The sequence below is a fragment of the Tupaia chinensis genome, unplaced genomic scaffold (genome assembly GCF_000334495.1).
Source record: "Tupaia chinensis unplaced genomic scaffold, TupChi_1.0 Scaffold000168_1, whole genome shotgun sequence".
NCBI classification, from domain to species: Eukaryota; Metazoa; Chordata; class Mammalia; order Scandentia; family Tupaiidae; genus Tupaia; species Tupaia belangeri.
The window spans coordinates 1,842,645-1,858,905 of NW_006159643.1; the positions used below are offsets into that span (position 1 = coordinate 1,842,645).

At 36.7% G+C, this 16,261-nt stretch overlaps 1 protein-coding gene across 2 annotated transcripts in view; it reads right to left on the reverse strand.

Annotated features, from left to right (window-relative positions):
* The window catches only part of TSPAN8 (tetraspanin 8), a 33,686-nt gene extending 22,728 nt beyond the window's left edge, over nt 1-10,958 (reverse strand). Inside the window, exons 1-3 of one of the 2 annotated variants that reach the window (XM_027770924.1) lie at nt 10,765-10,958; nt 10,502-10,670; nt 155-217 (exon numbers count right to left, since the gene is read on the reverse strand). In XM_027770924.1, the coding sequence (XP_027626725.1) occupies nt 155-217; nt 10,502-10,561 (123 nt within the window). In that variant the 5' untranslated portion in view covers nt 10,562-10,670; nt 10,765-10,958. Of the gene's footprint in view, nt 1-154; nt 218-10,501 lie in introns of both variants that reach the window. The other variant, XM_027770923.1, reaches the window with a different exon arrangement.
* Nucleotides 10,959-16,261: the final 5,303 nt, after the last annotated feature.

Sequence of the window (16,261 nt, forward strand, 5' to 3'; positions counted from 1 at the left end):
TATAAAACCACATATCAACACAAAGGATTACATGAAGGAGTAAAGAAAAATGCTATAGAAATGTTCATTTGTTATTATTTTTGTCATTACTTTCACTATTACAGGAAAAAGTAAACTACTTTGGGGGCAGCCCAGTTGGTGTTTATATCCTTACCTCTTGACCATCTTTGCTTACTCGTACCCATATTGCTAGTCCCAGGATCAAGACACCACATACCTTCAGGAAAAAAAGAATTAGAGTACAAATAAGATCAAATAAAACTCTAATTCCACATGCTCCTCTCCATCTGGTTACCATAGTTTATCATTAACTGTACTTTTACAAACTAAAAGTCACAAAGGAGGTACATTCACATGTGGATAGTCACTGACATGTAATTTGTAATTTGTAAGCTTAATAGGAATAATTCTGTTTTTTACCCACAGTCACAGATCCATGAATAAGAAGTCATTTTTCACTAGCCAGAGAAAGATTATTTTCCATATTTTAACTCCAACCCTGTTTTTGTTAGATTATAGTTTATGAAAGTTACTTCACAACAATTTAAAGATAAAATACCCTTATCACGCCCTTGGGTTTGTCTCTGAGAAGCTATCTTCAACAAAGAATGAAGAGATTAACTGACTGATTAATCACAAAATATTCACTCAAGATTCAAAAGGAAGGGAAAAGTTGGAATAGACTGGAAACAGTAGGACATTTGACAAAATTTGCAGTTCAGCAACAAAGGTATATATTAACCAACACTTTCTGAACCAAAATAAACCCTTAAAAAATAAGCTCTTTTAGTAGTAAATCTTACCCAGCAAGAAGGAACAATGAAGAACAGTACTTAAAGTCTTAAATTCCTTTAATGACTTTAGCAGATTATTTAATTTGGACCGTAGCCAACACATAAAATGTGAAACACATTTTACTTTAGTGCAAGGACAACCCTTGTCTTTCAGGGTTTAAAAATAAAATGTATATATATATATATATATTTTGTGGTCTCAAAAAAATATCAAAGATCTATTATTAGATAGACATGTTGAGAGCAGGCCTGGTAACATACCAGACACAGCAGGCCTTGGAAGAATTTGGACAATTCTGACCTTTCTGTATTCTGACATAAAAATGACTGAGCCCTCCAAACCCAGTGTCCTTGGAGCGTCGTTGCTTTCATGCATGGTTAAGCCATATGCCTGGAACCCACAACACACAAGACTTTTAATGGCTTCTCATTCAGTTTGCAATAAAAATAGAGTCAAAGTCTTTGTTAAGGAATAGGGAGTGCAATGAGTAGCTAAATTACATAGAATCTGTGCACTCTAAAAGACCTTGAAAATCATCAAGGCCCATACTCTTCATGTTGGATAAAGAAGCTAGAATCTTTGCATCAAGAAAATCCAGGGCAACTCCTAATCAATTCACTCCTACCATATATTTTGGTGTTTGTCTGTTTGTTGTATTTTAATTATGATTTCTGGTTTACATATCATCGATGTGTATCTGCGGGTTACAGAATGGTTTTTCAAGGCATGCACACTGTGTATAATAATCAAATCAAGAATATACCCACATTCATCTTCTTCAACACTGAACATTGCACTATGTTGTGCATATTTGTTAGTAGTTCTACCAGTTTTTTTAAATATAAATTAAATGTCTTTTTTTAAAAAACTGTGGTGCGACACACCATCTCGTAGCCTCTTCCCCTTATCTGCAAGCATTCTGTGTCCATTATAAATGCTTTCAAACCACACCCCTCAAATGTTTGACACCTACAAATAACTAATGCCTTGAAAAATGAAATTCTTATCAAACCACCAAGAAACCTATGTGATTGAATTATCTTACACATACATACATACATACAAACATACAAACACACACACATGTGTACCATAAAATGTCAACCATTCAAATACTGGCTTTCTAGCTTGAGCACTCTCCTTATTTTCTCACTCCTCCCACCTTCCTCTACTAAATTCTGATTGTAGTTTATTTGCAAATGGAGATAAATGCTCATTTATTTTAAGAGAGAATTTTTGCTATAGGGCATATGCCCTTGCCAGAAAGAGGCTGAAAGTGAGAAATCCCTCCACACACACAGAGAGAGAATGGCCACACTGCAATCTCTTCTCCATACTCCTCTCAGGAGTTTGAGCATGCATGCCCACGTACTCAGCATGAATTTTAAATCACCATGTCTTGTATTCAAACTATGGTTGACTATGTGGGAGTTCAGCGACATAACCATTATGCCATCTGCTGGTCCCAATAAATGCTCATTTTAGCAGTTCTTTGTTAATTAGTTGGAGTGAGAATTTGTGTCAAATGAGAATGAGATCCGTTGGGATTTTCAGTAAATTTATACCAGTTGGATTTTTTGTTTCTTATTTGATTTGTTCACTGATATTTTCTTTCTTTTTATTCTCCTTTCACAAATAGATTTACTGTGTTAATTGGTTTCTTCTTCTTTTTTTTTTTTTTTTAATAGTGTCTCACCATGTCACAATCCTCCTGCCTCAACTTTCCAGCTGAGACTACAGGTGTGTACCACCATGCTCAGGCTTTTGTAGACAGGGTCTCGCTATGTTGCCCAGATAAGTCTCAAGCTCAGGATCTTCTTGCCCCAGCATCTCCAAATGACTGCAATTACAGGAACATGCCACCTTCCCTGTCCTTTAGGTTGGATCATGTATTAAGCCTCCCATGTGGTCCCAGCCTATGGAGTATAACATCCTAGCAGTATGTACCACTACGGCTGGGCCTGTATTAATTGTCTTTTTTTCCCCAATCAATCACTGTATATCATTACAGCATACAAAATGAATTTTCCCATCCGGAATACACTGGATATTGGCTCAAAGATAATATTATACATAATATATGTATACATGTCATTTTCCATTTTGTGTTTCTTAAATGTTTTACTTCTTCCTTTTCCCCCCTGATTCCCTCCTTTTCACCCTCCACCATTTTCCATCCTCCTCCCACACTGTCTCCAGTACTCACAGTTGCTCTCCAGGCTTTTATACCTTCCAATATCTCACTTTCTGCCATAGAGTGCAGTATATATTGAGTGAGAATATACAATGTCTCACTTTCATAGTCTGGCTTGCTTCACTTATCACTTTCTATCAAATGTTATGGTCTCATTTTTTTTTTTATGGCTCAGTAGTATTCCATAGTGTATTAGTGTATATTTCTTTCTTCTTTTTTTTTTTTTTTTTTTTTTTTTTGCTATAGGGCACATGCGCTTGCCAGAAAGACAGAGACAGAGAGACAGAAAGCAAGAAATCACCCTCCAAGAGGGGATGGCCACACCACAATCCCTTCTCCTCCATTCTCCCCTAGGGATCTTGGGCACGCATGCACACATGCCAGGCGTGAGTTTAAGCCACTGGGTCTGGGACTCGAACTGCAGTAAACTACATAGGAGTCCAGCCACATAGCCATTCCACCAACTGCTGGTGTCCCCCCATAGTGTATATTTCTACCACATGCTTTTCAATCCACTTGTCATTCTGACCTTTAGTTTCAACTAAAGGTAATATTAATTATCTTACTAGCTATTATCAATATAATTATCACTCTCACCAGACATTTATTAAATTCTCAATGAAAAATCTCTAAGAGCTCTAATGGAGTAAGAGTAATATTTTTTAAAACTTTAACCCTTTTTGTTTGCAAGTCACTATTTACTTTGATATTTTTATATATTTTGGGATCAAAATACATTTTGATTTGAAAATACATTTTTCATTCATAAATCGTATGAAAGCAACCATATCTGCCTCTCAAATGACAACTTTCTGTATTCCTAGGCACTGAAAATTATCTTTAACATTAACATTTAAAAAACATAGTACCAAATTATTTCAGGAAGTTAAGAATATTTTGCCCAACTTTAATTGTGAAATAAGACAAATGTGGGACCAGCAGTTGACGTAATGGCTATGTTGCTGGACTCCCATGTAGCCGACTGCAGTTCGAGTCATGGACCCAGTGGCTTAAACTCATGCCAGGGGTATGTGCGTGCATGCCCAAGATCCCAAGAGGAGTAATGGAAGAGAAAGGATTGCCCCATGGTCATCCCACCTAGGGGGTGATTTCTTGCTTTCTGTCTCTCTCTGTCTTTCTGGTGAGCATGCATGCCATATAGAAAAAAAAAAAAAGACAAACTCTCCAAAAAAAAAAAAAAAAAAAAAAGAAAAAAAAGACAAATTTGATGGGGGGGGGATTTTGAAGTTGGTCAAATATCGTTTCCATCCATATATCTGTCTTTTCACTCTTCCTTTTTAAAATAAGGAGAAATAAATATGTAAATTATATAGTTCTCATCTTAATGGAGAAATTCACATGAGAATATCAGAATCTTAATAAAATTAATTTATAAAGTTGTTGAATAACTTGAAAAGTAAATATCTTTTCTATCAAGAATGATCATTCTAAAGTCACCATTAATGCTAAACTATTAACATCTCAATTGTTAGAAGGTTGGCCATCATGATGGTTCTTCTAGCCCTTTACCTAATTTCATTTTAAGACTTATTCCCCAATCTTTTATACTATTTTAAGCAATTAAACGTATAAATTAAGAAATAAGTGTTTTACTCTATCCTACTTGTCTGTTTCCTCAGGAATATAATCTGTTTGGGTTTCTATTCTTTGTTCTCTATGTCTGTCATCTTTTTTCCCATCATTTTTCTCTTTCTTATTTTCTTCAGGAAGAGTTCCTCAATCTGAGGTTCTATTTCATTGTCTCTATTTATTGTGATATCTATAGTGAATTTTACTTCTATTATTCTATTTCTGGTTTACTTGAAGTTCTGAGTTATTTTACTCATTTTATTTTAATGTGATCCTATGATTTTCCAACTACTTTATATTCTCTCATGACCTGTAGCTACTGTTTTGAAGTTATTTTCTGATGTCACATTGTGGATATCAATTTCCAGACACTTTTTTCAGGATTCTATAGTATATATTTCATGAATGCATGTTTGTCCTCTAGGTTGTTAGGGTGACATTATATTTTATGTTTTCAACAGTATTTTTTATTAAGCATTATCCTAAATTTTCCTTTACTTATCCTTGAATATATGTGATCTATTCTGATTTATTATTCCTTAAGAATAGGATGGGAGACCAGCAGGCGGCATGGTTGGTAAAGTGCTGGACACTCTCACATGGCCTACCATGGTTCGAATCCCAGACCTGGTGGCTTGCTTTCTCACTTTCCTTCTCTCTCTGTGTGTGTCTCTCTCTTGTCAAAATAAAAAATAAATGAATGAATAAATAAAATTTTAAAAAGAATAGGATGGTTACTTTGCGTCACTTTCTAACAGTATGGGATATGGTAATTCTTAAATCCATTGGAGGGGAGATTTCTGTGCATTTCTTCTCTAGGCATGGCCTAATATAGTCCCGATTTACTAAAATGGCTTCATGCTCTTCATGAATACCCAATTTTCTGATGCTCTAAACTGGTAGAGTAAATTAAAATTTTCAATTTTTAGCAAACTCTCTGTCCTAAGTATTATTTTGTTAACCTTCGGCCCTGAATGAATGATGTCTATTGTATCAATGAGTATTAAGTACACAGTGCATGTGTATTATGGTCGCATTCATGTGCTTCTAAATTTATTATGTAAACTAAGCACCCAATACCATCACTGCAATTCTAATTTTAAGTATTTCTAAATTTAAGGGAACTAAATCAACCACATTTCTCTGAAACAAAAAGGATCAAAACAAACACTAAATTACTAAAATTCATATAACTTAAAAACACTTAAAGATAAATGTACAGCATATGATCAACATCCTAATGCTTCTAAATCATAAAATGAATAAAGTTCAAGAATGTTTTATCAAATTGTTTCAAAAACACAACTTCCATCTAAGTAACACCTACAGAACTATACATGCTTTTCTAGGGCTTAGGGCAACTATACAAATAACAGTTTGGAAACCATAATTCTTGGGACCAGCAGCTGGTATAATAGTTACATAACTGGACTCCCATGTAGTCAAATGCAGTTCGAGTCCCGGACCTGGTGGTTTAAAACTTACACCAAGGGCGTGTGTGTGTGTGTGTGTGTGTGTGTGTGTGTACCCAAAATCTCGAGAGGAGAATGGAGAAGGGATTGCAGCATGACCATACCCTCCTGGGGAAGTGGGGCGTGATTTCTCTTTCTCTGGTGAGTACATGCACCCTATAGCCTTATCATAGCTCTGGCCATTGTATTGCTTTTTCTTTTTCAAAAATCTACACTAGAATTCATTTACCACCATACAGAGTAGTTTCATATCTCTGTCTCATGTCTACAAGGTGGGCTGGAACGTCCTTTTCTTATACATTTGTTTAGCAGTATTCTGAGTTTTTAATATGCATTAACTCAATTGTTATAGCAAATGCCATGAGGTAGGTACTATTACTATCTCCATTTTTACAGACAAGGAACAAGAAAGCACAGAGAGGTTAACAAATTTCCTTAAGGAAGCACAGGTAGTGACAAAGAAATTGAGGCTCAGCCTGAACTCTCAACCACTGGGCTCTGATGCCTTTTGTCATTGTTAGAGTTCCATGCCGACTACACAGTGGCAGGCAACCAGTGCACTTACAAAGCTGTATGTATCAATTGCTGTGAAGTGCTTATTTTAGGGATTTCATCAAAGGACAGAATAAAATATAATTAGGTTCTATTCTTTTTAGAGAGAGAGATTTTTGCTGTAAGGTGTATGTGCTTGCCAGAGAGAGAGAGAAACAGAGAAACAGAAAGAGAACCCCCCCTCCCAGGGAGGATGGCCATGTTGTAATGCTTTCTCCTCCATTCTCCTGTTGGAATTTTGGGCAAGCACAAACACGTGCCCAGCGTGAGTTTTAAGCTGCTGGGTCTGGGACTCAACCCATGGTCTAATGCATGGAAGTCCAGTGACATAACCATTATGCCATCTGCTGGTCCCAGTTCTATGTAAAAAAAAAAAAAAAAAAAAAAAAATGGAAGAGAGTGAGGAGAAGGGGAGAGAGAGAGACAGGGTCTTGCCGTTGTCATCCTTGGCCCCACTCTCCCACATGTCCAGCTACAGCTGGCCTGTTTAGGTTGGTCTGGGATCTGAGTCTGGCCTCACATGGCGTCCCAGCCTCCCACAGCAGCACTCTCCCATTTGTGCCACCAGAACTGGGCACTTCGATTCTTTTTAATGTCCCTGGTCTCAGGGTTATATCTGCGTTGCCTTCTGCCCTTAACTGGCTTTGGTACATCCAGTCTGAAGGCCCAAACATATGTTACACAATGAGGAACACTGAATTGCTGGGTCCTGAACTCTCTCCAAACTCTGGCTCCCTTTTACTTTCATCAAACTTTTTCATGCATTGCTTCCTTCAACTGCTGATACACCTCGCTTCACAAGTTGGCTCCTTGTTTATGCAGACCACTGAGTCACTCTAAGCATCTTCAGGACTCCCAGGCATGACTTATCTGAGAGAAGCCTGGGAAAATTGGGGTGTTTCATCTGTTTTCACACAAGACCCAGAGAAATACATTAACTCTCATTTATTGCTCATCTACAGCATCTTCAATTCTCTAACTCACTTAAAACTAGCATAAGTGATCAGGAATGATTTTTGTGTTCACATGTTTTTCTTCAATTCATAATTGCAACAATTGAAAATAAAGTATATTTATGTGGCATGTCTCAAGTTCTCCCCCAAAAGAAACTGGTATGTGGAACGTAACTGACCATATGCATATTTTAGAGATATTTCAACATCTGGCCCTACTTTGCAAAGGCTTAGTTTTGCAAGTAACACCAGAAAGAATTCATTTGAAAATGTAAAGCCATGGACATCTACAAAAGAACCACATCAGTGAGATTGTTAAAATTTTTGCTTACATAAACATTAGCAATGTGACAAATTGCTAATTTCCTATGAAGGATCATAAATTCCAACTGAGAACCATAGGTTGGGGGTAGGATAGAAATAGGAACATTCTCTAACCTCCAAGGTTCCTCCTGCTACTTATATTTTGATTTAAAAATACTAACGTCACCTATTGGCTAAGAAGTTATTACTGGTCTCTACGACCTTGCTGTCAGCAAAAGACTCCATCTCAATATCTCTTTCATAGAGATGATAGGTCCCTCTGTACACGATTATAGGAAGAAGCCCCAAAGGAAGTTAGAAATATCTAAGTGAAATCTACAGCATAAAAAGACTCAGTTTGTGTGATCAGAGAAACAATGGTTATCATAAAATAATCAGAGCTTCCAGGAAGGTAGTGACTCTGTCTGGGTTCAGCATAGCACAGGTTTCTCCAACTGACCTTGAACCCTAATCTCAAAGACATAATCCTGAATCTGCAACACACCCACTTCCTAGGTTGTCTTTATCCTTTGGGCTTAAAATTCAGATCGATTACAAATTCCTGACTAGCGTTGAATGAAACATACTCCTCTCATGTATTTACAACAGCCACACACAATCAGATATTATTTGTCTTTTGATGAAAGAAAACAGTATCACATAAGCAAAGACATAAGAAGTTGTACCCCCCCAAAAAAGTGAATTTTATCGAGCTGCTGGATGTAACTACTAATAGAGGACAATACTGAGGACAAAGGAATATATCAAACTATGTCACTAGTATGTAAATAAAATCCAGAATGTGGAAAATGTGATGAAATGAACAAAACACACATAAAATATCACCAGTACATAAAATTTTAACCAAGAGAAAAATAAACACAGAAGGAGAACCTACAAATTAAAACTGACATAGAAGCTATATAAACCATCACAATCTGTAGACCTTATTTGAATCCCTGTTCCAACTGAAACATTCATAAGGCAATTTGAAATTTGAACCTCAGATAGATATTGGATAATTGAATAAGACTTTTTAATCTTATTCAATCCTTACTAAGCTTTAAAAGTGTAAAAATGATATTATGATTATGCTTTTAAAATAATTATTCTCTTTCAGAGATCTATACTAAAATATTAACAGAAAAAAGTGATACAGCTGGGATTTGCTTCAAAATAATGTCAGTTAGGGGCAAGGAATGAGAATACAGAATGGGGGAAAATTATTCATACCACTGCTGGGGGTAGGGGGGCTGGAATGATGGGCTCATTACCCTATCCTATATTCTCCATGCATGTCAAAGTTCTCCATAAGAGAAAGCTCTAAACAAAACAAAACCAAAGAACATAGGTATTTTTCCCTTTATATTCCATACCCAGTGTGTAACCAGTGCAATATTTTAAGAAAAGAAAATTATCAAGATTAACTTTCTAAAACTGTCATATAGGCACTAGCTTCCCTCAGTATTTACAAAAGTAGCCTATTTTTCCTAGGGAAAGAGGGATTTATAAAAGGTAAAACTTTGTTTATGTTATTTTACAGATTTTCATACTCACTTATTTAATTCTTCAGACTATCACCTATACTCACTGGGGCTACTAACTTGAATGGAAAGTAACTCTATACAATAAAACTGTATTCACGTAGTTAAGTTCAATTAAGTTCATCATTATTTTAACAGTAGAAAAATTTACCAACATAATGATACCAACCTAGTACAAAACAACAACAACAACAACAACAACAACAAAGAGTTCTTTCTTCCATGTAATACAAAAGCTATCTTTTAATTCAGCATACAAACGTATTTTTCCTTTCATTTACATAAATGCTTTGGGCCATTTCCACTGACTGACTTTTGAACAATATTTCATTGTATGATATACACTGAAAGAATGAAGATTCATTTCCCAACAGCCCAGCCTGTCCTTTTCATACCTTGGTTTTTGTTTTTCCCATGCCAGATGCCCCTCATCAATTTACCAGCTATATCTAAGGTTGATAAACTTTCAACAGAAACATAACCACTTACTAAAATACAAACCACATTGATTGAAAAAAGGGATAATAAAGCTTCAAAATAATGCCTTCGAAATGTCAATACATATACACTGTTTTATTCTTATGATAAATAATTTTGTTTCCCCCTCAAGTTTTTCATAACTCATTGCTTTTTGGGGGAAGGGTGTCCTGAAAAGGAGCTTTTTTGTGTGCCTTGATCTTCCCACACTCAGCTATCCACCTGTCTCTAACCCAGATGAAAAGGATGGGAATCAGGAGCTGGACTCTGGATTGAGTCAGACTGTTCTCCCCACAGGGGAGGCCCACTTGATATACAACTAAGAATATTTGTCCTTTAATTAAGGGGTATTCTGTCCTCTGTGATTGTTTTTGCAACAATATCAAAACATTTATGAAATGTTTATTCTCACAGATCCTGAAGTGTACTTTTTTGAGTCATTGGCTCATTTTCAATTACTGAAATAACCAAAGAAAGAACAAACAAATCTAAACAAGTAAATGGAAAATACATTTTCCTCCTCCCTCTATTTTTCTAGTGCAGAATCTGTTCTCATTTATGCTATTCATCTCAAGATCCCCTCTCTTGCATAAAATTGATAATTAGAAGAAAAACACTTACCCAGAACAAGAAGTTGAAGATAAACATAGAATATTTTATACAGCCACTCACACCTGCCATTTCGAAAAAGGCTCAGGAATCCAGATGCCGTGAATTTAGTTATTTGTTATAGGATTGTCCTGCAATATGCTCTGGAGCAATTTGCCTGCAGAGATTTCTGTGCCTACAGCTTCAGAGCAGAAATAGAAAGCAAAGAAGTAGATGGAGGAGAGAGAAAAAAAAAAATAGAAACAGTTATTAAAGTGGATAAAAAATTAACCCACACATTTAAATATCACGAAGGCTATCTCCAGGCAAGTATGTGCTTTTGCTTGTCATGGCTCCTGGGGCACCAGGCCAGGATATTTATGATCCTTTCTCAAAAACTGCCTCCTCTAAAGTAAACAGATATCAAGTTAAGGGAGTGGCATTGGATCAGGGAGAGAATGGCACAGCGATACTAGGTTGTTGAATTTCAGAAACCACAGCCTGGCTTCCCTGCCCTCTAGCTCAACCATAAGGAAATAAGCTTGCTTTGCTCTGAAGTAAAAGAGACGTTGTGTCTACGCTCATTTTGCCTCCTGTTTTCTAGAAAATACAATTTTTCTTCCAAATGCAATAAAATGCATTTCGACATCTTCAAAATCTCAAGGCATAGACTCAGCGACCTTTTATCATTAACTGCGGAATAGGAAAACAAGCATTACGTGCATTTGCCTTCCAGAGCTTTCTAATTTATTTCAAAACAATTCGAGGAGCTGCCTTAAGTGCACCTTAGTTACAGGAAGTGGAGAGGGAGAGGCAGCCTTGCCTATCATGATAAGACCATTCAGTTTTTAATCTTTATTTCTTTATGATGTGAAAGGAAAAAAAAAAAAAAAAAAAAAATCTCAGGAATCTTTCTCTGACTGCCCCTTTTGTGCTTAGTTTATGATGTGTAGCCATTTCGATAGTTTGCTTTGTTTTTCAGGCAGACACTGTATTTTCCTTCCTGTGATAAATTGTGTCTAGCCACAGCCCCTCTCCACCAACTCAGTTTCTGGATTCTGGATCCTCTTGGAAAAAAATGTGCAATGGGAAAGTGGTCACGGATCAGTGACCATAGATTGTACAATTTGTTTCTAGTGCTAATAGAAGGCAGCTGTCTCAGGTAAAGGCAGAATTCTACGAACTAATCAGGGAGGTGCGGACTGCTTTGTGTAAACAACCTGGGTCATGCTCGTTTCCACATCCTGCCTCTTCAAGGGAGTTCTTTGCTCCCTAAATAAAATAACCCTCTACAGTCACGCATCGCTTGATGACAGGGATACATTCTGAGAAGTGTGTCCTTATGCGATTTTGTAGTTGTGTGGTTTGTGACCATCATAGAGTGTAGTTACACAAACCTAAAGGTACAACCTACTACACACCTAGGCTGGATGGTATAGCCTATTGCTCCTAGGCTACAACCCTGTACTCATGTTACCGTACTGAATATTGTAGGCAATTGCGATACAACAATATCTATTTGTATATCTAAACGTATCTATTGTAACATAGAAAAGGTATGGTAAGAACGTGTTACAAAAGATTTTTTTTTTATAGAGGTACACCAGTGGACAGCAGGTCAAGATGTGAGCTCCCACATGGCTGACAGTGGTTTAAGTCCTGGACCTGGAAGCTTGAAAAATTACTCCAGGCACATGTGCATGCACGACCAAAATCCCAGGAGGAGAATGGAAAAGGTGGGATTTCAGCTTGGCCATATCCCTTGGGGAGGTGACTTCTTTCCTTCTCACTGTCTGTTGGTTTGTCTCTCTCTGGTAAGCACATGTGCCCTATGGCAAAAACCTTTAAAAAATTCAAAAAAATAAAAATAAAAAGGTACACTCAGATCGGGCACGTAGCATGAATGGCACTTGTAGGACGAAGTTACTCTGGGTGAATCAGTAAGTGGTGAGTGACTATGAAGGCCTAAGATAGTACCGTACACGACTGTAGACTTTATAAATACTTTACACAGGACACTACATTTATCAACATTTTTTTCTTTCTCTAATAAATTAACTTTAGCTTACCGTAATTTTTTTACTTTATAACTTTGAAATGTTATAACTTTTTGACTCTGGTAATGACACTCAGGCACATCATATAGCTATACAAAACATTTTTTGTCTTTATATCCTTGTTCTGTAAGCTTTTTTCTATTTTAAAAAATTTTAATTTTTTTAAAGTTTATTTCTTTCATGAGAGGAGGGCACCCTCAAGAGGGTCTCATTATGCCATGATCCCATCTCCAGACTTCTAGCTGGGTGCGCACAAGCATGTGTGCAGCTAGCATAGTTCAGGTCAACCTGGAAACCATGCCCCAGTCTTCATGCAGCTCCACCATTGCAGGGCCTATGCTACCACCTATGCCACTGCAGCAGTCATCATATTTTACTTTATAAACTTCTTTGTTAAAAACTGACATAAACATATACATTGGCCTAAGCCTACCCAGAGTCAGGATTATCAATATCACTGTCTTCTGCCTCCTCCAAATGTTCAGGCACAATAATATGCAAGGAACTGTCATCTCCTATAACAACAATACCATCTTCGGAAATACCTCCCAAAGTACCAGTCTGAGACTCTTCTTGAGAAGATGTTTCACTGACTCACCCAAAGTAGCTTCTAGTCTTGCAAGTCGCATTCACAATAGGTACCTTATATGGGTATACCATTTTTTTAATTTTTTATAACATATTTTGCCTTACCTTGCCTATATTTAGATACACAAATATGTATCATTATGTTGCAATTTACTCAATAGTATGTGCAATGACAAGTGTACATGTTCGTAGCCTAGGAGCAATAGGCTATTCCAACTAGCCTAGGCGTATAGTACTTTGTGTAAGCATACACATTCTTCAGAAATATGTTCATAGAACTTTGCATGATTTATTTCACTTTTATCATGGATTATCTTCTAAGCAGAGAATTCATCATAAACATTCTTTTCTATTAAGGAAAATCTTTCAGTGTTGGGAGTCATGTTTTCAAACTTTTTAACGAGTTTGTTGAGGTCTACAAAACCTTCTCACTAGACAATTTATTGTGAATTTTCTTAGGTGTATTGCTTTTCCTCCACCTGTAATTCTTTTTCCCTTGTTTCTTTTTCAGCTTTGTGTTCCTCTTCTAGTTCCAGCAACTCCTCATGAGTCAGTACTTCAGGAACCACCTGAGGGAGCTCTTCAATGAAATCTTCATCCACATCCAGGTTAAAGCTGTTTGTTCTCTTAACCAGACCTTGTAGATTTGTCCAACCTCTTTGTCCTTGGCAAGTCCTTTGATGTTATGGGTGAACCTTCTGAATATCTCCTTCCATGTGCCATTATATACTTTTTGGTAACATTAACTGAAACCCAAGCAAGGTTCTTAACGATGTGGTTTTTCCAGAATTGTATCAGTCTCTTCTCAGTTTCTTTCTTGGTTGCAGCAATAGCCTTGGAAAAGGTCCTCCTTGGGTAGTACACCTTAAAAATTGCTACAACTCCTTGATTTATTGGTTGGGTTAAAGAAGGTTTTAGAGAGATAACTACTACTTTGATATTAGGATGAATATCACCAATAAAAGGAGGATGTGTAAAAGCATTATCAACATTAGATAGGCAAAGACTTCTTAAATAAGACCACAAAAGAACAGGCAATAATCCCCAAAATAGTTAAGTGGAATTGCACCAGGTTAAAAAGATTCAACACAGCAAAAGAAACAATAATCAGAGTGAAGAAACAACTTTAAGAATAGAAGAATATATTTACAAACTATGCCTCAGATAAGGGACTCATATATAGGGACAGTATATATAGGGAACTCAAACAGTTTACCTGAAAAAAAGAAATAATCAATCCAATGAAAAGATGGGCAAATGAGCTGATCAGACAACTCTCCAAGGAAGTGATGGAAATATCCAAAAAGCATATGATAAAATGCTGAACATCTCTTGTCATAAGGGAGATGCAAATCAAAACCACCTTGAGATACCATTTAACCCCAATCAGAATGGCTAAGATTTAAAGAATAAATAATTATAAGTTCTGGTGAAGCTGCAGTGAAAAGAGAACTCTCCAACAATAAACAAACTCTTAAAGAGTATGTTATTCTCCAGATAGTACATCTCCATTTTACTAGACAACCATCTTGGAAGAAGAGGTGGGTCTTCGTGACTTCTTACTGCTTCTGTAGTACATTGATAATGTGTTCTTACTTGCTTGAAGGTCCTGGATCTCACTGTGCCATGTTACAAAGAGTTTCTATATGTAGTCTGCCACATTTCTCCCAACCAAGATTAATTCTGTCCTTAAAAACCTTAAAATATGGCACTGACTTGGCCTCCTTATGGATGAAAATTTTTCCAGGTATCTATTTGCCAAATGGAAAGGTTTTGTCCATATAGGTTTGCTCTGGCAAATAATGTTCCTCCAAAATCAGCTTATCTAGAGTTTCCAAAAATTCTTAAGCTGTGCTTCATAGACCTATAACCCACTTTCCCATTATGTAATAAATAATGATTGTGGAACTGTTTAAACCACCCAGAAATAGCAGCATATCAAAGTCATAACGGAGTCATTTTTTCTTTCCGTTCACAAGTGATACACTGCTATGTCCAGTCTTCAATTCAGATCATTAGAAGTTTGTCCATATATGTTTCTCTATGCTTCTGGGGGGGGGGAGGGTCAGGTCCTTAGCTTGGCAACCCTAAAAGCTCAAATTTGTCTGCCTTTCCTAGAGTGATCTACTTCTTAGGAAATATTCTCTTAAAAGCTCCCACAGAAACCAGAATGTTAATTTCTTAGTTTATAATGAAATTAAACTATCCAGTATAAGATAGTAGCTAATCAAAAAATACCATAAAAAATGGCACAGACAATATACAAATAGTGTTCCCAGGGATAATTCAATAAAGGATACAATAGATGTGTTGCTAAGATTAATAAACTGATGAATCTAGAGCCATTCCAGGAATGCAAGGAAAACCTCCAGACAATAATCTCGGTGGCTGTAAAAAAATAGCTCTATGCGATTCATTTTCAAAAATAGCTTAACAAAAGTTGCTTAACCAAATTATAACTGTGACAACCACAGAAAGTACACATCCCAAAAAGTTTCTGAATAAAATCAACCCCGAAACAAGTCACCCTTAAGAAATGACTTCTCAAGATGGTAGCTGGTCACCTGCCCTTGTGCTTTTGTTTTTTTTGTTTTTTTTTTTACTTCTCAATTCTTCTCTCTCCTCAGGACATTTGATAGACCTTTTTTGCAACCTGGCCCTGAGCCTACACCTTAATACCTAGAAAGGGAATAATAAAACCTAGGCGATTTCTGGGAAGATTGTACACCCCATAATACTCAGCCAATGAGGAACTGGGGGAGGGACTTGTACACTAGGAAATAAATTGCTAGTTGTGACTGGTTTGGGTATGTCCACCTGTCAGACACCTAATCTTGCAAGACTGCCATTGAAGTCTCACTTTTCCACACCTCATGTCTCTGTGTCCATTCCTGGACATTGAATGGGTGAGTGTGTTTCTCACAGTGACTACACTTACCATCCTTTCCCTGAATACTGTAACATAACCACCAAATTTTTTCTTCTCTAGGTTGCCTCCTCTGCTCCCTATTCAGTCTCTGTTCCCTCTGTGCCCGCAGTCTATCTCCAGACAAGGATACAGGAAACTGACTAGGGTTCCATTTACTACACAGTAATTACAATTCAGTCCAAGATCACATTTTAATTGCATTTTAGATACCTCTAAAAT